Genomic DNA, 20,053 nt, shown 5'->3' on the forward strand with positions numbered 1-20,053 from the left:
GGTCTGGCGCTAGCACTTTTAGCATAGCTTAGCACAATCCATTGAATCTGATTAGACCATTAGCATCGCGCTAAAAAATAAAACCAGAGAGATTCTATATTTTTCCCATTTAAAACTTGACTCTTCTGTAGTTACATAGTGTACTAAGACCGACGGAAAATTTAAAGATGCGATTTTTAGGATGGCCATTCGTGTCAGTTCCGCCGGACAGGTCCCAAACACGTTTTCGGGTTCTTTCTCCGGAAGTCGCGTTTGTTTACCGCTTACGTCATCAAGGTTTAATATTTCGGGTTCAATTTCAGAAAAGCAAGGTAAGAATGAAACTACAATGATTGTATGTCTTAAAAGAAATAAATCTTAATTTTCTAATGTATTTCAACTGAAATGTGAGAACCTCGATGACGTATGTGGTCGAGCAATGCGACTTCCAGAGAACAAACCCGAAATCCTGTTCGGGACGTGTCCGGCGTAACTGGCACGAATGGCCACCCTAGCGATTTTCTAGGCAGATATGGCTAGGAACTATACTCTCAAACTGGCATAATAATCAGTTACTTTTCAGATATAACATGGCTGCAGCAGGCGTAGTGATATTACGCACAGCCTGGAAATAGTCCCCTTGGTTACTTTCAATGGCAGGGGACTATTTTCGGGCAGTGCGTAATATCACTATGCCTACTGTGGCCGAAATGCTTTGATTATTTATTTAGGCGCGATGCTAATGGTCTCATCTGATTCAATGGATTGTGCTAAGCTATGCTAAAAGTGCTACAGCCAGACCCGGAGTTCAGCTAAACGGATTCCAAAACGGTAAAAATCAAATGTTTCACTCTAGGAGAGCTGGAAAATGAGCATATTTTTAAAAAAAGTGGAGTGTCCCTTTAACACAGCATTCGAATGAACCGTTTTTCTCATACCAGCATGTTGCATAACATTAGCACCTATAGTCTTTTGCCACACTTTTTTGTCAAGAGGTGATCTCTGATCCCGGTCAAAGATAGCCAATTATAAATCCATTCTCAACGTTTCTCCTGGGAGAGGGAGCATTCTTGGATATTATTTTTTTCTGTGATCCCATAGAATTCCCACATTTAGAAACAATCAGAATTGTCCCATCCCAAGGAAACATAATTTCCTGATGCAAAGCCCAGCTGTCAAAATGGATGGAGCCTGTAAGTCTCAATGCCAGTTTGACATTATATACCACATTCACACACAACTATTTTTACTTTTTTGCTCTAGATCTGTATCTCACGAGAGCAGTCACATAAGGCTAAAACTGAACTGAGTTCGGGTGCTTCTGGAGGTTAAGATTGGGTGTACATTAGAGTTTTACAGGGTGTTGATTGGCAAATTTGTGACTTTTAAATGTTGATGTATGACTGTAGAAGTAAGTATGCAAATAAATGCATTTGAAGTTTTTTTTTTAAGATTATGGGTAGCCTATACATAATGTTGACTTCAGTGTTGTGTATATTTGAAGTTTAATACGGGGTTAAGGTTGTATTTAAAAGGGACACTCCACTTTTTTTTGAAAATATGCTAATTTTTCAGCTCCCTTTGAGTTAAACATTTGAGGAATCCATTTAGCTGATTTCTGGGTCTGGCAGTACCACTTTTAGCATAGCTTAGCACAATTAATTGAATCTGATTAGACCATTAGCATCACCAAAGAGTTTAGCACCAAAGAGAATTTTTCCTTTTTTAAAACGTCGGTGTTACATCGTGTACTAAGGACGAAAAATTAAAAGTTGGGATTTTCTAAGCCGATATGGCTAGAAACTATATTCTCATTCAGGCTCAATAAGGATATCCCTCAGTGACATTCCTCAGTGCCCCTAAAATAGTCCCCTTGGTAACTTTCAATAGCTGGGGACTTTTTTCGGGCGTTAGTAATATCATTGCGCCTGCTGCACCCATGTTACGGCAGCAAAGTCCTTGATTATTACGCCAGAATGAGAGTATAGTTCCTAGACATATCTGCCTAGAAAATCCCAACTTTTTATTTTCCGTCCTTCTTAGTACATGATGTAACTACAGAAGAGTCAAGTTTTAAATAGGAAAAATATTGCTCTTTGGTCATTTTTGAGCGCGATGCTAATGGTCTAATAAGATTCAATTGATTATGCTAAGCTATGCTAAAAGTGGTACCGCCAGACCTGGAGATCGGCTGAATGTAGGGATGCACCGATAGGTGTTTTTTGGGCCGATAACGATACCGATTTAAACAGACAACAACTGGTCGATACCGATATTAAACACTTGTATACAATACTATACAGCTGGTCTTGCTAGTTTATTTCTGCATCAAATAATTTTTACTGAACATGGATTGGATCTAATTAACATTCAACTGACCAACATAAAAATAGAGGCACAAATTAAGCTAAAACTAATATAATAAGACAGCATGACAACCTTAAAAGGTGGTTTTTGCTATTCAGCATTTATTTTATTAACAACATTAACTCATTTTTTCTTTTTTACATATCATGGATTTCTTTATGCAGTTAATTAATAAACAATCGGTATCGGCCTTTCTCGTGCTATTGCCGATATGCCGATGGTTTCAAATTCATCAAAAATCGGCCGATAAATATTGGCGGCCGATACATCGGTGCATCACTAGCTGAATGGTTTCAAAAACTGTAAAACTCAATTTTTTAACTAGAGGAGCTGAAAAATTAGCATATTTTCATAAAAGTGGAGTGTCCCTTTAAGGTTCACTGTAGGGTTAGAGATATTTCAAGTTGACTTTACATTTGAAGATAAACATTGGCACATAATCTAGATCAAGATTTGAAAGTACATCCCATTCCATTTTGTATTATGTCCTCACAGTCTGACTATGGGCAAAATAGTTTTTGCAAACACACATTTATTAATATTATTATTAAATTTCAATGCAATTTCTTCCCTGCTTTCAATTTTCCATTAAAGTAAAAAATCTAGCCAGAAGCAAGACACAGTCCACCTTTTATATTTTGGCCATGGTCCACTTCCAAAAAAAATCCATTCTTAAAATGAAATAAACTCATAGCCCCCCTGCACAGATGAAAATCACTTGGTCATTACGCTCAACATAGCAAACAAACTCATGCATTGCCTACAGCTACATAAAAATAGTTTCATTGTGGCAAATATTCTGCAGTTGTTTACAGTTAACCACTGAAAATCGAAAGTGATCCCTTTTAGTGTTCTTTCATTAAAACTTTATGCTGTTTACTCTTATTTCACATGTGGCTTCTACACATGCTTACAAACCTGTACAGTTAAATATTTAGTTACAATCACATTATAACATACTAGGTACATGAGCATTAAGCTCTGACTCCATATCGTTCTCTGTAACTGTCTGAGTTGCACTGACTAGGTTAAGGTGGGCAGGGTTTCCCCTCCTGACTCCACAGCACCTCATGTTCACCCACCCCCCAGCATCCGGAGAAAAGCACAAAGGCTGTCTGTGATGGGGATAAGTACCTTTGTCTCCAGGGAACAATGAACCATAACAGTCTTTTTTTAACAAAGCTAAAAGACACAAGTTGCCTTTCATGTGCAATTGTCCAACTAATGGATGTAGCTTTAAATGGATGATGCACACAACCAGATGCAATGCAAATATTTCTTTAATTTCATATTTACTGTACAGTTATAAGAATTAATTCATCCGAGTGTAGATAAATAGAGAATTCCTCTGAGACAAAGGCAGGTGGAGGTGCTCATACACCAACATGTCAGTTCACAGTCTGAATCAATACCAAGGCTGTGTAACTGTGTAATATATGTCTTCATATAGATGATATATGTGCAAACAGAAACAGATTTGTAGTCTGCCCGCCAATTAAAGTACAAGTTTTGAATAAAAGCATAACCACAAAACGAAGAGCTTTACTTTATAAACTACAGGTAATGTCTAGTTGATCTCACTGCACCATAAATGTACAGCTTTTTTCAAGTTCAAAAGAGATGAATGCTGGTGATGCGTGTGGGCGCTCCAGCACTGCACATATCAATGCATGATAAACATCTGTGTTGGCGTATTTGTTTGCACATATGTTTTCCAGTTGAGTTATGTAATATAGGCTATATGCTTTTCCAATCTTTGACCATTGGCAAATAATGACACACATGGCAAGAACGTTAAACCTGTTAGCAAGTATTTTTTTGTGTTTGAAGAGGTTATGCACCAATAAGAGTTACAGTATGAACAAACTGATTAAAAGAGAGATAGAAACCCACAGGAGACAATGTAATGCATTGGCATGCAGGCAGATTATACTGGATCAATGCGCGCATGTTTAATGCATCAAGCCCTGTGTCTGGCCAAGGGGCAAAATACACACGCAGTGATATTACACAAAACCAGTGCAAGGCAAAAATATAAACAGAACTACAAAGGAAGAGGACGGGATGATGTCAAGTCTGTTGCAATCTCTGAACCTTGCACAGAGGAAGGTCAATCCTATTTCGCTGGTCCCAATCCTGAACAATACATGTCTACAGGGAAACAATAGAGGGGGAGGGGACAACTGGAAACAGGGAACAGCGTATCCACCCATTTCACTTGCATAACTTTATTTAGTTCTCAATGAGATGTTTATCTCCAAAACCACATTTTGGACTTAAGTCTTATTTAAAATGTGTAAATGGCCTCTACTGTACCTGCAAAGTCTCTTAAAGGAGACATTAGACTTTTTTAAGATTTAAAATAAATCTTTGGTGTCCCCAGAGTATGTATGTTAAAGCAACACTATGTAGTTTTTTTACCTTTAAATAATGTCTCTAAAATTATTTCAGTGATAGAACAACTTTTAACTGGACAAATTGTACTGTTGCTGGAACCTGAGCAGCCTCCTAGCTGCTATAAGCACACTCTGAAAGTGGCAGTGGAGGGTAGAGCACACAGCCCGCCTCTCCCCCTGCCTGCAGAAGAGTGTCTGATACAAGGGACTGTTGCGCTTTTCAACCACATGGGGGAGCTGTAAGTCATTTTTACATGGAAACTACATAGTGTTGCTTTAAGCTTAAAATATCATATAGATAATTTATTATAACATGTTAAAATTGGCACTTTGTATGTGTGAGCAAAAATGTGCCGTTTTTGGGTGCGCTTTAAAATGAAATGAGTTGATCTTTGCAATAAAAATGTCAGTGCCGTGGTGGTATAGTACAGATTAAGGGGTAGTATTATCCCCTTCTGACATCACAAGGGAAGCCAAAATTTAATGACCAATTTTTTCACATGCTTGCAGAGAATTGTTTACCAAAACTAAGTTACTGGGGTGATCTTTTTCACATTTTATAGGTTGATAAAGGCACTGGGAACCCAATTATAGCACTTAAACATGCATGGAAAAAGTCAGATTTTCATAATATGTCCCCTTTAAAACTTTTCTTAGCACATTTTTTAGCCATTTTTTGCACATTAGCTGCAAAATTGGCAAAATTTTAACCAAGGGCAATACATTTACATGTGCACACTCTGCTACCAGCTGTACAGTACTTTGTGTATCTTGATTGACAGGGGTTTTGTCCAATAAGCAGTAACTAGTCCATTTACGCAGTGTACCTACCTTGTTATTTTGTTTTTTGACTTTAAATTTTGTCACTGGATTTGTCGTTGTGTGTGTTTTTTTGACTTTGCATTTTGTTTTTAGATTTGCCTTTCTGTTTTTAATGTGTTGTTTTGATTCTAGATTTGCTCGGCAACTGTAATTGGTTTCAATGCAAAACATTTCTACACTTGTACTTTGGGTCGGAGAAGGATTGGTATTCATCTCAAATGGAATTGGAACGTAAAATGTTTCATGTTGGCTGTAAGAGAAGCATCTGCTGAAAATACCTTATATAAAAACCTGGAGCACAAATAAGCTTTTGCTGCCCTCGAGTGGTACAGAATAAAAGCTTCATTCGAAAGCTTACTTGAACCCGATAAGAACTGATTTTTAACATTCAACAAATAAAAAAAACCCAAAACATTTAAAACACCAAACAGTTGGGAAAAGTATGAAACTGAACAAGCAAAACTCCCGGTTGCATAAAGCACCTTAAGTTTTTTCCTTAAGTATGACACTTAAGGGGTAAATTCCTATACCTAAAATAATAATGTAAGGGTTACGTTCAAAGGGTTTGTCGACAGCTTTTGTTGTTATAAAATACTATTGTTGCCATGAAGACGCAACACCCTTACATTTACAGGAAAACATAAGGGTGAACTTAAGGAAAAATTACACTTAAGGTGCTTTATGCAACCGGGCCCAGCTATTCATTCTCCTAATAATATTATTGTACATTGTATTGAAAATCTTGATTCAGCAGGCCTACAGTCTTTTTTCCAGTAAACTCAAAATTCAGACCAGGGTTGTCAGTTGTTCCACCTAATATTACCCCAAAACTGACCTTTAACATTCTCCAACATCTGGACTAGTTAAGCATTCAAAGTTAAATCTAACTGCACGAACACTGAACATGACAAATATAACTATATTTACGAAACAAAAAAGGACCTGAAATCTTATATTAAAAAACCCCATCGTCTAGGCCAGCAAATACTCAATCTATTATATAAATACGATATTGGATTTATTTTCCCAGAGAAAAAAAAAGTTTCAAACTAGAGGTTTAAAAGTGACATACAAACTACTGCTAGAAAGACAATATTTGAACATAACCAGAACAGATGAAAAAATATGCACCCTTAGCAAGACTTAAAAGGAATGAGTCTTCAATTAGCCTATTGGGTAGTTAAAAATGAATATGGACTTTTAATTAAGAATTTTAAGTAAATAAATGTATTTGGGGTTATAGTAGGTTTTAACAACGCATCATGCGTTTAAAAATACAAACATCTTAGCAACTACATGCACATAATTATAATACAATAAAAATCTGTTTATAGACTTTAGTTTTAGGTGGCGTTTAGCATAGATTTAAAGTAAGCAGTAAAAACATTTGACCTTCAAGTCTGTTGATGTCATTTGTATTTTATGCATTTATAGAAACAACTATTTAAATCAGAGAACCATACCTGAACGAGGTAGTCCACACTTCTGACCTTTCAAACGTTTACACTTTGGCGGTCATAGCAGGTGTGCCTAAAAACTTCATCTCTTATAATATGCTTTAGACATTTTATGTAAAGAAATTGTACATCCTAAGGACGAAGTCCCATGATCGAATGCCAAATTTTTTGACAATTAATAAATATTTGTGTTGCTGGACACTTTGTGAAAGCCTCGTGACGCTAACTGCTAAAGTTTAATAGCTGACAAAAATATTTTCTTAATAGAAACATTATATATTATAAAAATATCATATTAAAGCAAGAAGTCAGATAATATGTAAATAAAATATTTAATAAAAATATCAAATACCTTTATCACGAAGGGCCAATAAAAGAATCACTTTACGCCACCGGTCTTTTGTTTTGTAGTGGCACGTCGTTAATGAAGTTGCACGCGCAGCGATTGGTCTGACCAGTGTCATGTAAAAATTAGCCTAAAAATATAATAGAATATGTAAATGCTACCTGGCCAACATTATAATGTTATCAGGAAATTTAATAAGTAACGTCAATTAAACCGTGTTTCTTCTGAAATATTTTTGATAACATTACTTTATACGCACTTTCCTGTCAGAACGGCGACAGTTGAGTTGTCATTACCTTTCGCGTTAACGTTACTGAGCTGGATGCTTGAATTAGCATTAGTAAACTGGGTTCATAGGAGGACCTCATTAACAACAATTAATTCACCAACAGGTGAGTATCATCACAATATAACATATTGAAATATTTTATATGGTAATTGAAACAGAGTTGGTTGATTTTATTGCAGCCAAACCAAATACTAAGCAATGATAGCAATAAATACAGTATGGGGACTTTTATCTGCATACTAAAACCTTATGGCCCGGTTTTACAGACAAGGCTTAAGGTGTCTTATCTTAAAATAACTTGCATTTACATATCTTAAATATACCAGAGGTCTGACTTAATCTAATTATGTCTGTTAATCCAGGCCTGTGTGTTTTACTATAAAATTTAGTAAACAGATCTATATGATTTATCCTATATAATTCTAGTAAATTAAATTGGCCTTTTACAAATCACTAAGGGGCAAAAACCCCTCCCAAAAATGTGACCAATATTTGTTTTTTACTACCAACCTTTTTATTATTGTCTGATATTTTTGTAAACAAGAAAAGGCAATGAGATTTTATATATATAAACATAACGATTTATTATAAACGCTTTAAACATTTTTCAAAGCTTCACAATTCATCAGTATTCATGTCCAATAGAAAAAATAACAAAAACAGCTACATACAAGTGCAAACTTTCTCAGTGCATAGTCTCTGTTACAATATGAAACAGCATAAATATAGCTTAGAAAATAGTTATGTATCTAAGGCACTATTTTAAGCTGTAGTGTGAACTGTAGTATAAAAACAATTTGGAAAGTTACACAAAACAAATCATTGCTAATAAGTTAAAAAAATAATAATTTAGAGAACTAATCCTCATGTGCATAGTTTTAGCGTGCTGCATAGACGTAAGTACACGTGGCTTACTCATTTAAGAATGTAAGCGTCACGACCGGATCCGTATCTTTGCATTGTTTTAGCTTCTCCATGTTCAGGCTGAGCTTATCCAGGTACCTCTGGAGCTCTAGGAGGTACCGATAGTTGGAGGTGACGGGGAAGTCTGTGTCGGCTTTGTTCACCGGGGTCTCGGGTTTGGGTAGGGGACAGCTCTGTGAGATAGCTAGTCCCTCCAATGTGCCAAGAAGAGTTTCTAAGTCCACTTGGACCTGTCGCAGATGCTGGGCTACGGGCACCTGCAACCTTAATTGCAGGTAGCTCAGGTGAACCATGACAGAAGTGAGACCATCAATAGGGGTGTCAATGTCAGGACCGTGAAAGTCAATCTCTGGAGACATCTGGAAGTGCTGTGAAGACATGTTACATTTTGTGAAAATCCAGTTTAAGTATTTTTTTTTTTTTGCAATTTGTTGTTAAACCATCCTACATAATGTAAAGAACATTCTGTGAAAATATAACCTTGATATCTTTAATATTGACTGAGTAAGGTCATGAAAAAGATTGAAATCATTGTGAAATCGGTGAGTCAAATCAAACTTTGATGCTTATAATCTCATCATTAGATGATGCAATTTTAGCCTGGATTTCACGCAGAGAGTCGTGAATGATGCTAAAATTGAATAGTATACAGATTAACTGTTTTATACTTTAAATGTGACCCTGGACCGCAAAGCCAATCATAGCATGGGTATATTTGTTGCAATAATTGCCAACAATACATTGTATGGGTCAAAATTATCGATTGATAAAAATGCCAAAAATCATTTGAATACTAAGTAAAGATCATGTTTCATGAAGATTTTTTCTGCATTCTTACCATAAATATATAAAAGACTTCATTTGGACAACTTTAATAGTCGCATTTGTATAAATAATTGTATGATTTAAAAATCTTAATTTTAAAAAATTTACCCTTATGACAGTTTTGTTGTTCCAGAGCCACAATTTCATATTTTTGGCATTTAGTGTATACAATTACTAGATTCTGTAATACTGTAAAATATACCAAACATATACAAAACATTTAACCCAAGAAACATCTGTTGAATTACGTATTATATTCCAATGAATAAAAATTAACTCTGTGTATTTCAATAGTAATAATGTTCACTGTTGATGATGTTGCTAAAAACTCTGTGACTTTCCTCATGTTTAACTGTGACTACATACAAACCATAATTTAATACAGACATTTTATATTACATTACATTAATTTACATAAAAGCATAATACTACAACTTAAACTACAACTTTATTGCTGAAAATACATGCAGATTATATGTGACCCTGGACCACAAAAACAGTCAAATTATTTAAAAAGTAAGCTTTCCATTGATGGATGGTTTGTTAGGATAGGACAATATTTGATCGAGATACAACTATTTGAAAATCTGAAGGTGCAAAAAAAAAAAAAAAATCTAAATATCGTGAAAATTGCCTTTAAAGTTGTCCAAATAAAGTGCTTAGCAGCACAAATTACTAATGATAAATAAATATTTTTTTAATTTACGTTATTAAAAAAATTTACAAAATATTTTTATAAAACATGATCTGTACTTAATTTTGCCATTAAAAACTATATTTTGACCCATACATGTATATTTGGCTATTGCTGAATATACCCGTGTTACTTATGACTGGTTTTGTAGTCCAAGGTCACACATTTGCACATAAAATGTACCTCATCTTTGATTTTTTTAATTCTGCTGATGGTGGTTCGAGTCATTATCCGTATCACGTCCAATGTGGCTGTGGGTCGGCTGACAGTAAGGGCCACCAGGGCTGCCATTGAGATGGAGATAAAGATCAGCGATGAGTGCATCTTTCTGCAAAAGAGTCATTTACATTGCAGTAATATTAATATTTTGTATTGCAGACAGTCCATATGTATTTTTACACTTGGTTGTGTGCAGTATTTGAGTATCCAGGAGTCACAAAAGGTCAGTTTCTTAAAATGATGCATTTTTTGTAAGTTACTTGTAAATCCAAACTTCTGTTTTAACGAAACAAAACTGAAATGAAAGCAAAACTGAAATTAATTTGTCCGTTTAAGAAATGATAATAACAACATCTGTAAAAAATGAAGAAATATTCAAGTCAATCACGTCAACATTTCTTATTATCTGTGTCATAGATAAGATAGTTATGTTGTGATGTTTCACGACCACGCGCACACGAGCGTGTGTGAATAAGTGCTTACCTCTGGTGTGTTGATGTGCACATTGAGAAACTCAAGCAGGATTCTTCCTTTTATAGCAGGACGTGATTGACTCATTGCTCTGGTGAATCACCCTGTGCTGGTCTGGTCTGGTTCTTCTGTTGTCCATCTTGGTATCAAAGTCTGTAGGAGATCCATTCTGGTCCAAAGCATAGTTTCCAGGTGCTCCAGGTAAGAAGACAACCAAATGTGCTTATATATAAACAAACACTGTTGTACTGTACCAAACGTATGACCTAAAGTTTCCTCTCAAAGATGATGCAAAACAAAAACACATTTGCAGTGTATAAATACAGTGGTCTAGCATCAAATAGAGTGAAATGTCTCATAAAAAGGTAAATGTAATAAAAGAGTAAAGTTGATAATATAGTCAAAGCAATTTTAAAAAAATATTAATTTGAATGTGACTGTATTGGCTTGTATAAAAAGTAAACGTACATAAAACCTTATTTAAAAATGTTATCACTACAAGTCAAAAAACATCATATTGTACTTTTTACGTTTAATCATTCTTCTTTTTCATTAAATGTTTTGATTCACTATTTGTAGTTTCCAATTTAAATAGTAATCATATATTTAATTAATTATTTTCTTAATTTCTTATGAAGTATTGAAGGATTTAAAGGGAGTATTATGGCCAAAATAATATATTGTGGATCATAGCTTATGATGTTTTGATAGTGGACACATGATAGTGGACATAGTGTGGCAACTGGAAAAGAGTTGGAAAAGAGAAATGAGTATGCAATTGCTTTTGTATTCTTGATAGCAACTGAGCTTTAGAAATTATTTCTTGGGCTATTTATGTATCGATATAATAAATAAAAAAATAAATATATAAATAAATAAATATATATATATATATAAAAAATATATATATATATATATATATATATATATATATATATATATATATATATATATATATATATATATATATATATTCTGCAATGAAAAATACTGCGAGGAAAATAGGCCTTGTTTCTTCTTTGTAAACACAGCATTGCAACCTTGAACATGATGAAATTCTAACATTCATGATAAAATGGATTCAAATAGCTACTCAACACAAGTTGTAGGTAATGTAGTTTTCCAAAACAAATATTTTTAACACATTACTTGGGACACATACTTGATTTGTGGCTATTACATGGAAATGTTTTTATGAGCGTTGTATTTTCCAGAAGGTGTTTTTCTATATCATTGCATGTAATTTTAATGATTCCTTTTTATTACTCAACAAGTTTTTGTCACATAATTACATCCAGCCTGACTTGTGGTGGCACAGGATTAAAGTTTTTTTGATGGCTTGAAGGCAAAAACTGATGAAGCACTTTCATTCTCATAGAAAACTGGTCTGCACTGGAATTCTCTTAAATTCCTTTTAGTGTCCTGATGTATGCCTGCACGCTCACGCATGTTTCCTGTCCGTTTGTGTGTGTGTACTTTTACTTGTGTGCTTGTGTGTATGACTGAGTGCGTAATATAATTCCCTTAGGCTTCATGGTGTAAGTTCCTGGAAATGTCGTGTGTGGTATGTTTTTTTGGCTTAACATTTTTTTGCTTTGGCTGAATGTTGGTTTCGATTATCCTGCTTTTCTAGGAATGAGCACAGACTGGACCATGTATGCAGATACTTACTTAAAGAAACTTGGGTAAATGTAAAGAGTTAGATATTTTAAAAGTAAATATTGGACTTATAGTTGAATACAGTTTCAGTCTGATCTTATAGCCTATTATTGAAATAAAGTCATTTGTTGACTTTATCTCTTCTGTGGTTTACAAGCATGGGATATAATGATGACAGATTTTTTGGCAAACAAAAGATTTAGGTCATTTCCAACACTTACCGTAAACTGTAATTGCTTTTGTTACGCTCCCTGAATTCAGTTACCTAAATATATTTGAGTTGGTGTCTTTTGTGAGTTTGGTCTTTTTATGGAGTCTGTGTGAAATCCAGCACTAACCGTCTTCTTTCCTTTTACTTATCCCGAGTCCATTTGGCACGTCGTGCTCTCAGACTCTTTGTCTGTTGGCTTGATCGAGCATTAATTCATGCTCCGTTGAGGTTCAGTAATGTGTAAGAGATGAGCGCAAGCGGATGTGCAGACAGAGATGATTCACTTCTATTAGATTCGAAATACAGAACATTGTGTGTGTTTGCACATGCATACGCTGCTTTCGATTGAAATTGTTTCAAAATTTAATTGGCCACGCCCCACAGGATGTTTAATTGAAATGAAGGTAAAAATACAGCACAGAAGTATTAAAACAAAACATTGGAAGATGGATTTAATTAATAATGCTGATTTGTTCCCTGTTATTTGGAACACACCTCACCAAGCAGTTTCGCGTTTCAAAGACGGCAAATAGCTGTCAAAACACAGCCCATACATCTAGGATAAAACAAGGCAAAATTTAGATTGCCTTTGAAAATGTAATATATGTCGAACCATTGCCAAGCTCGAAAGTTATGGGCAAAATGACACCTAAACAGATTCAAGGTTCTTTTGGATAGAAGTGGGTTACTCATAGTTGGACAATATAAAGGCTATTGTTAGACAGTGAAATGACAGCTATTGCTTGATGGGATACTAGGGTTCACCACATAACTTTATACAAATTGATATTGACATTCAAATTTGGAGTATCTATAATGCGATCTATAATGCAGTGGCGTCCGATGACTTCTTTTTTTGAGGGCGCTCGATTCGAAGTTCGTCACAACATGTATGTAGCCCTGTCATGTGTGTGGTTCAGTTTTTCAAAAATCTGTTCTGCGCGTCGAGTGATCCTATGTGCATCACGTGCCTTCTGCAGATGCGTCAAAAGGGTTTATTATAAAAGAGACGCTTGCGTTTGCTTGCATAATCTGATGTGTAATCAAAGTTTTCTGTTAAGGGAGTGTCTTGCGTGTATTTTGTGTGAACGTGAGCGTCTTATCATAAACGGTTTTGAGGGGTGGCAGCAGGCACTTATTTTGACAAAACACGTGATGCACATTGTTCACATGATGCAACAAACTCATTTTTTGAAAACACAAGCAACACACATGACACTCCGAACACATATTTTGAACGTGCACATCGGATGAGCAGTCATGAGCTGCCACTACTATAATATAAAAGTCAATTTATAAAAAAATTAAATTAAATGCAAATTTCTTTAGGTGGCATTTCAAACACTGATAACTTGAAAAAAACTGGCTGGGAGGAGTTACGATGTGAGCACGCTTTTCATGAGCTCCCCACAGATACAATTTCAATTAAGCAATAAGTAAACCTTAAGACTTATTTCATTATTTTCTAACTCGCTGATTTAAAAGTTAAGTGATCCCTAATCGCCCTTGAACACAAAACGGAGGATATTGTGTGTCTTATGGCAGAGCCGGGCAACAAACGCGGTGGCAAAGTGACGCGAGCTAATCCGGCTAGCGTTGGCCCAGCTGAATCGAGAGATGATGTGGAATTACTTTCAACTGAGACTTTTAAACAAGCGATTGAATCCATCAAAAATGATATCTGCATTAAGATTGACAATGCTATTGGTGGCCTTCAATTAGATATTAACGCGGTGAAACAAGAGTTCTCCTCAGTCGTCGCTACAATACAGGAGTCGCTTGGTGCCCATGAGAACCGGTTGAAGGCTATTGAATATTCTGCGACAACCGCTAGCGACACACTTGTACAGCTTGAATCTACTGTGATTAAACTTCAGTCTGAGGTTGAAACTTTGTCCTTAAAATGCGAGGATCTTGAAAGCAGGTCAAGGAGAAATAACATCAGGCTGATCGGAGTCGATGAAGGTGAAGAGGGTGGTCACCCAACAGAATTCATGTCGAACTTTCTCCGCGACCTATTAAACTTGGATGAAAATCCGCTGCTTGACCGAGCCCACAGGTCACTTCGGCCGAAACCTAAACCTGGACAACCGTCGAGACCCTTTATTATTAGGGTTCATTTCTTCCACATCCGTGAACAGATTATGCAAAAGGCGCGTCAAAGCGGAAAGCTGATTTACAAGGGAAAGCCTGTTTTCCTATTTCCAGATCTTACACCCAGCGAAGTTAAGAAAAGAACAGCCTTTGGAGATGTGCGTAAATATTTACGGAATGTCCAGGGAGCTCGGTTTGGCTTTCGTCACCCAGCTAAATTTCGAATTACTTTGCCCGGCAAGTCTGAACCGCTTTTTACAGACCCTCAGAAAGCGATGGACTACGTAAAAAAAACTAAAACATTTAGCCGTGAAGATATACAATCTTCATGTTGCATTGAGAGTGAGACTGTAATCATCCCTTGAAGACGTGGTTTATTCTGCAACCCTATAAGGTACTTTCTTTTTTTCCCTAGGTGATGATACGTAAGATATTGATTTTCGTTTGATAGTTTGTAATTTTTTTTTCCTTTCCTATTTATTATTTGTTTGCATTGCATTGTTTGCTTATATGCAAAACTAACAAATTTACAGTTTTGATTGAAAAGGAATCACTTTGAATATGTCAATTGTTTGTTTGCTTTTTTTTGAGTGTTTGGATACTTATGTTGGGGTTTATTCAATTAAATGTTTTTTTTTTTTTTATCTGTGGAGGCGCTCAGTTTGGTCTTTGCCTGCGTATAGACCCTTTTACAGCTCACGTGATCAAATAGCCTGCGCGCGCATTTGGGCAACGGAAGTGGTGTTATTCCCCATTAGTTCTAACGTGGTAGTAACTCAGAAAGTTTATTAAAACGGTTTCTCAACATCAAAATGTCCCGTTGTTGCGTTTGGTTGCACTAATATAATATACTAATATACGTATATATGTATCTGGCAACTTTATTTTTGGCCATCTGCTAACGTCTTTTATCCACTCCACTATAGTACACGGATCTGGTAGCTGTGTTGAAAATGTTGATAAAGTCCATTTTTTTAAAATAACTTACTGTTTGTGTTGCTTCACTGTTGATTCTTACGATACTTCCGTTGCCTAAATGCGCGCGCATACGCTGCCACGTCATCATTGTGTACAAACAGTAAAAGGGTCTATACTGCGTTATCCATAATCTGTACCGTCCTTGTGTAATTGGGATTTGTATACACCTGATTTGGGGAGGTGTTGAAATGGGTGGGTGGTTAATGTTATGTGTTATTTATTTTCTTTTTCTTTTCCATTTTTCCATGTTTTTTTTTCTTGGTTTTATATTGTGGCAATACATTATACTACTTCATTTACTTAGAATACTTTCAATAATTATCCCCTACCTTCATATTTATAAGTAGGGTTATAAATTTTGTTAGCTGGAACGTTAAAGGTCTCGGTCGTCCCTCTAAACTAAATAAAGTGATTTCCCATTTGGATAGTTTACAAGTTAAAATTGCATTCTTACAGGAAACACATTTTAAAACTTCGGACTATATTAAATTGCGTAGAAGATGGATCGCACAATCCTTTCACTCATCATTTTCAAGTAGAGCAAGGGGAGTGGCTATTTTAATTCATAAAGACATCTCTTTTCATCTACGTGATGTCTTGACTGACCGCAATGGCAGATATATTGTGGTATCTGGAATATTATTCAATACCCCTGTAGTGTTGGCGAACATTTATGCGCCCAATTTTGATGATGATCATTTTTTTTCTAAATTTTTTTCTGGGATACCAAATCTACACTCAAGCTTTTTGATTATTGGGGGAGATTTTAATCTTTGTTTAAACCCTCAACTTGATAGAACCACTCCAACAGGAGTTACCATTTCAAAATCGGCAAGAATAATAAATACTTTCCTTGAGGAATATGCTGTTACAGACGTATGGCGGTTTTTAAATCCATCTACACGAGGCTATTCTTTTTTTTCGCATGTTCATCAATCTTTTTCTCGTATAGATTATTTTTTAATTGACAATAAGCTCCTACCTTTAGTCAACCAGTGCTCATACAATGCAATAGTTATTTCAGATCACTCCCCTCTTACTCTAAGTCTAAAGTTGGAGTGTAAACTTCAACACCATTCATTCTGGAGACTGAATGTTCGCTTCTTAACTGTTGAGGATTTTGTTCAAACTATTTCTGCTCAAATAGATCTTTTCTTTAATATAAACGCTAATTCAGAAGTATCACACAGTACTGTTTGGGAAACATTTAAAGCCTACATTAGAGGCCAAATTATATCTTGCGTATCATTTGAAAAGAAAAAACAGACAAGAATAATGTCAGAGCTGACAGATCGAATATCTCAGTTAGAAACTCAATATGTAAATAACCCCTCACCTAACATACTCAAAGAACGCCTTTTGTTAAAATCAGAGTTTGAGACTATTGCTACCGTATCCACGGAAGAGATGTTGACTAAGTCAAGGCAGGTTCAATATGAATATGGGGAGAAAGCACATAAGCTCTTAGCCCACCAGCTTAGACAATCCTCTGCTTCCCATATGATTTCAGCTATCAAAGTAAGCAATGTCCTAGTGTCAGGTCACTTAGAAATAAATAATGCATTTACAGAATTTTATCAATCATTGTACGCTTCTGACCAAGATCCTGATTATGTGGACTATGATTTTTTCTTTAAAGACCTTTCATTGCCCTGCATCAGTACTGATGCTATGCAATCTTTGGATAGTCCCATTTCTTTAGAAGAAGTTAATAAGGCAATCTTAGCTATGCAAAGTGGTAAGAGCCCTGGGCCTGATGGTTTCCCAGTCGATTTTTTTAAAGAAGTTCTCCGGACAATTAGCCCCCTTTTTGTTAAACATGTACAATGAATCTCTGGATGTGGCCTGTCTTCCTCAATCTCTACGGGAAGCATCGATTTCATTAATTCTGAAAAAGGACAAAGACCCTTATATGTGTAGTTCATATCGCCCAATTTCTTTATTAAATGCCGATGTTAAGGTTTTAGCTAAAATTCTCGCTTCAAGACTGGAATCAATTCTTCCAAATATAATTTCCATTGATCAAACGGGTTTTCTTAAAAACAGATTCTCTTTTTTTAATGTCAGGCGTTTATTTAATATAATCTACCATCCCCTGTCTTCATTAACACCTGAAGCTCTGATCCTTCTTGATGCTGAAAAAGCATTCGACAGGGTGGAGTGGAATTATTTATTTCATACCCTTTATAAATTTGGTTTTGGTAAAAGTTTTATTTCTTGGATCAAATTACTATATAAGTCTCCATTGGCCTCGGTACGTACCAATAATACTTCATCAGCATATTTTAAAATTAATAGAGGTACAAGGCAAGGGTGTCCTCTTTCACCTCTTTTATTTGCCATTGCAATTGAGCCCTTGGCCATTGCCCTGCGTCAAAATGTAAAAATAGCTGGTATAATGAGAGGAGGCCAAGAACATAAAGTCTCTTTATATGCAGATGATCTGCTTTTATACATCTCTGATCCATTAAAATCTCTACCCCAGGTCTTGAATACTTTTGACATGTTTGGTAAGCTTTCAGGTTATAAATTGAACCTACAGAAAAGTGAAATTTTTCCTATTAATAAGGCAGCCCGAGATTTTTGTTTTTCATCATTCCCATTTAAAGTCTCGCAATCATTTACATATCTTGGTGTACGTGTGACCAACACTTTCTCTAAACTTTTTACAGAAAATTTTATTTATTTACTGAAAAGAGTGGAACATGATTTAAAACGTTGGGCTCTATTACCACTGTCAATTGTAAGTCGCATAAACTCTATCAAAATGAATGTACTTCCAAAGTTTACTTATCTTTTTCAGTGTATTCCGATATTTATTCCCCGCTCTTTTTTTGATAGACTTAACAGTGCTCTCATTTCATTTATCTGGAATGGTAAACCTGCCAGAATGAGTAGGAGTCTTTTAGAACGCCCTAAGCCATTTGGAGGAATGTCCCTGCCAAATTTTCAGTGTTATTACTGGGCTTCAAACATTCGTCCTATTCTACATTGGTTAATGATTGAATCTAACTCATGTCTACCTTCTTCCTTGGCTGCCTTGGTCTATGCCCCTCTTTCTTTTCCCTGCAGTAAATTTACAGGAAACTTGTTGGTCAGATCTACATTAAGAATATGGAAGCAGATAAGAAGTTATTTTGGCTGGCAATCTATGTCTCCCAAATCTCCCATATGTAACAATCATGTTTTTAGTCCCTCAATAACTGATAAATCATTTTCATGTTGGTATTCAAAAGGTATTCGGGAAATCAGTGATTTATACCAGGAAGGGTCTTTTTGCTCATTCCAGCAGATATCCAAACAGTTTAATATTTCTGGGAATAACTTTTTTCGTTATCTTCAAATAAGGGATTTCGTACGTAAAATGTTTTCCCAGTTCCCTGCCTCACCTTCTTGCTCCCCATATGACTACTTACTAGAGAACCCTTTAGATTGGAAAGGCATTATATCAACACTTTATAGTAAAATTTTGACTCCAACCTATGTTTCTCTTTCAAAAATAAAGGCTTCGTGGGAGGAAGACTTAGACAGGGCTATATCAGAGGAGGAATGGGATTTAATTTTAAGTAAGATACATAAGTCCTCTATTTGTGCGGGACATGGATTTCTGTTATGTAAAATTGTTCATCGTGTGCACTGGACAAAGTTGAAATTATCTAGACACTTCCCACATTTAGACCCTATTTGTGATCGCTGTAAGGATACTCCAGCCTCTCATGCACATATGTTCTGGTCCTGTATAAAGCTTAGAGACTTTTGGTCTGCTGTTTTTGAAACTCTTTCAGGGTTTCTAGGAAAGTCAATTATCCCTTGTCCTCTGATAGGAATTTTTGGAGTTATTCCTGCTTCATATAAACTGACTAAAATACAGACTCACTGCATAGCTTTCACTATGCTCTTAGCTAAACGGCTGATATTGATGAGATGGAAAGACGAGAAACCACCATCCTCTAAGCAATGGATTCACGATGTCCTTTTTTTTTTAAAGTTGGAAAAAATTAGGTACTCCATGAAAGGTGTGCTTAACCAATTCAATATAACTTGGGATCCTTTCAAACAATATGTCAAGGACCATGTGGTAATTTTAGATGAAGACTGATTCTATGCTTCAGCTGTTCTTTTTAAAAAAAAATTTTTTTTTTTATTATTCTTTTTTTTTTACATATTTAAAGATTGAATTGTGTATTCTGAGTATTCTATTTGCTTTTTTTTTTTGAACTGCCACTTTTTTTTTTTTTTTTTTTTTTCTGTGTTTTTGTTTGTAATGTATGTCATGTATTCCTTTTCTTGTTTTGTTTTTTGTAGTAAGAATTAAAATTAAT

General features: G+C 35.4%; 1 protein-coding gene across 1 annotated transcript; it reads right to left on the bottom strand.

Moving 5' to 3' along the window:
* Positions 1 to 8,168: 8,168 nt before the first annotated feature.
* lepb (leptin b) lies at positions 8,169 to 10,874 on the bottom strand. Its single transcript, XM_073816158.1, has 3 exons — positions 10,802 to 10,874; positions 10,283 to 10,427; positions 8,169 to 8,948 (listed from the first exon to the last, which is right to left on the bottom strand). The coding sequence occupies exons 1-3, from the start codon at positions 10,822 to 10,824 to the stop codon at positions 8,568 to 8,570; spliced, it is 549 nt and encodes a 182-aa protein (XP_073672259.1). The 5' UTR covers positions 10,825 to 10,874; the 3' UTR covers positions 8,169 to 8,567.
* Between the last annotated feature and the right edge of the window lie 9,179 nt (positions 10,875 to 20,053).

Source organism: Paramisgurnus dabryanus, chromosome 1 (genome assembly GCF_030506205.2).
Source record: "Paramisgurnus dabryanus chromosome 1, PD_genome_1.1, whole genome shotgun sequence".
In the NCBI taxonomy this organism is placed as follows: domain Eukaryota; kingdom Metazoa; phylum Chordata; class Actinopteri; order Cypriniformes; family Cobitidae; genus Paramisgurnus; species Paramisgurnus dabryanus.

Excerpts from the sequence above, each read along its gene's own strand:
- lepb (XM_073816158.1), bottom strand. The coding sequence starts at position 10,824 with ATGTGCACATCAACACACCAGAG. Across the intron at positions 10,428-10,801 it reads TGCACATCAACACACCAGAG|AAAGATGCACTCATCGCTGA; the intron begins GTAAGCACTTAT and ends ACTCTTTTGCAG. Across the intron at positions 8,949-10,282 it reads TTAAAAAAATCAAAGATGAG|CACTTCCAGATGTCTCCAGA; the intron begins GTACATTTTATG and ends ATGTCTTCACAG.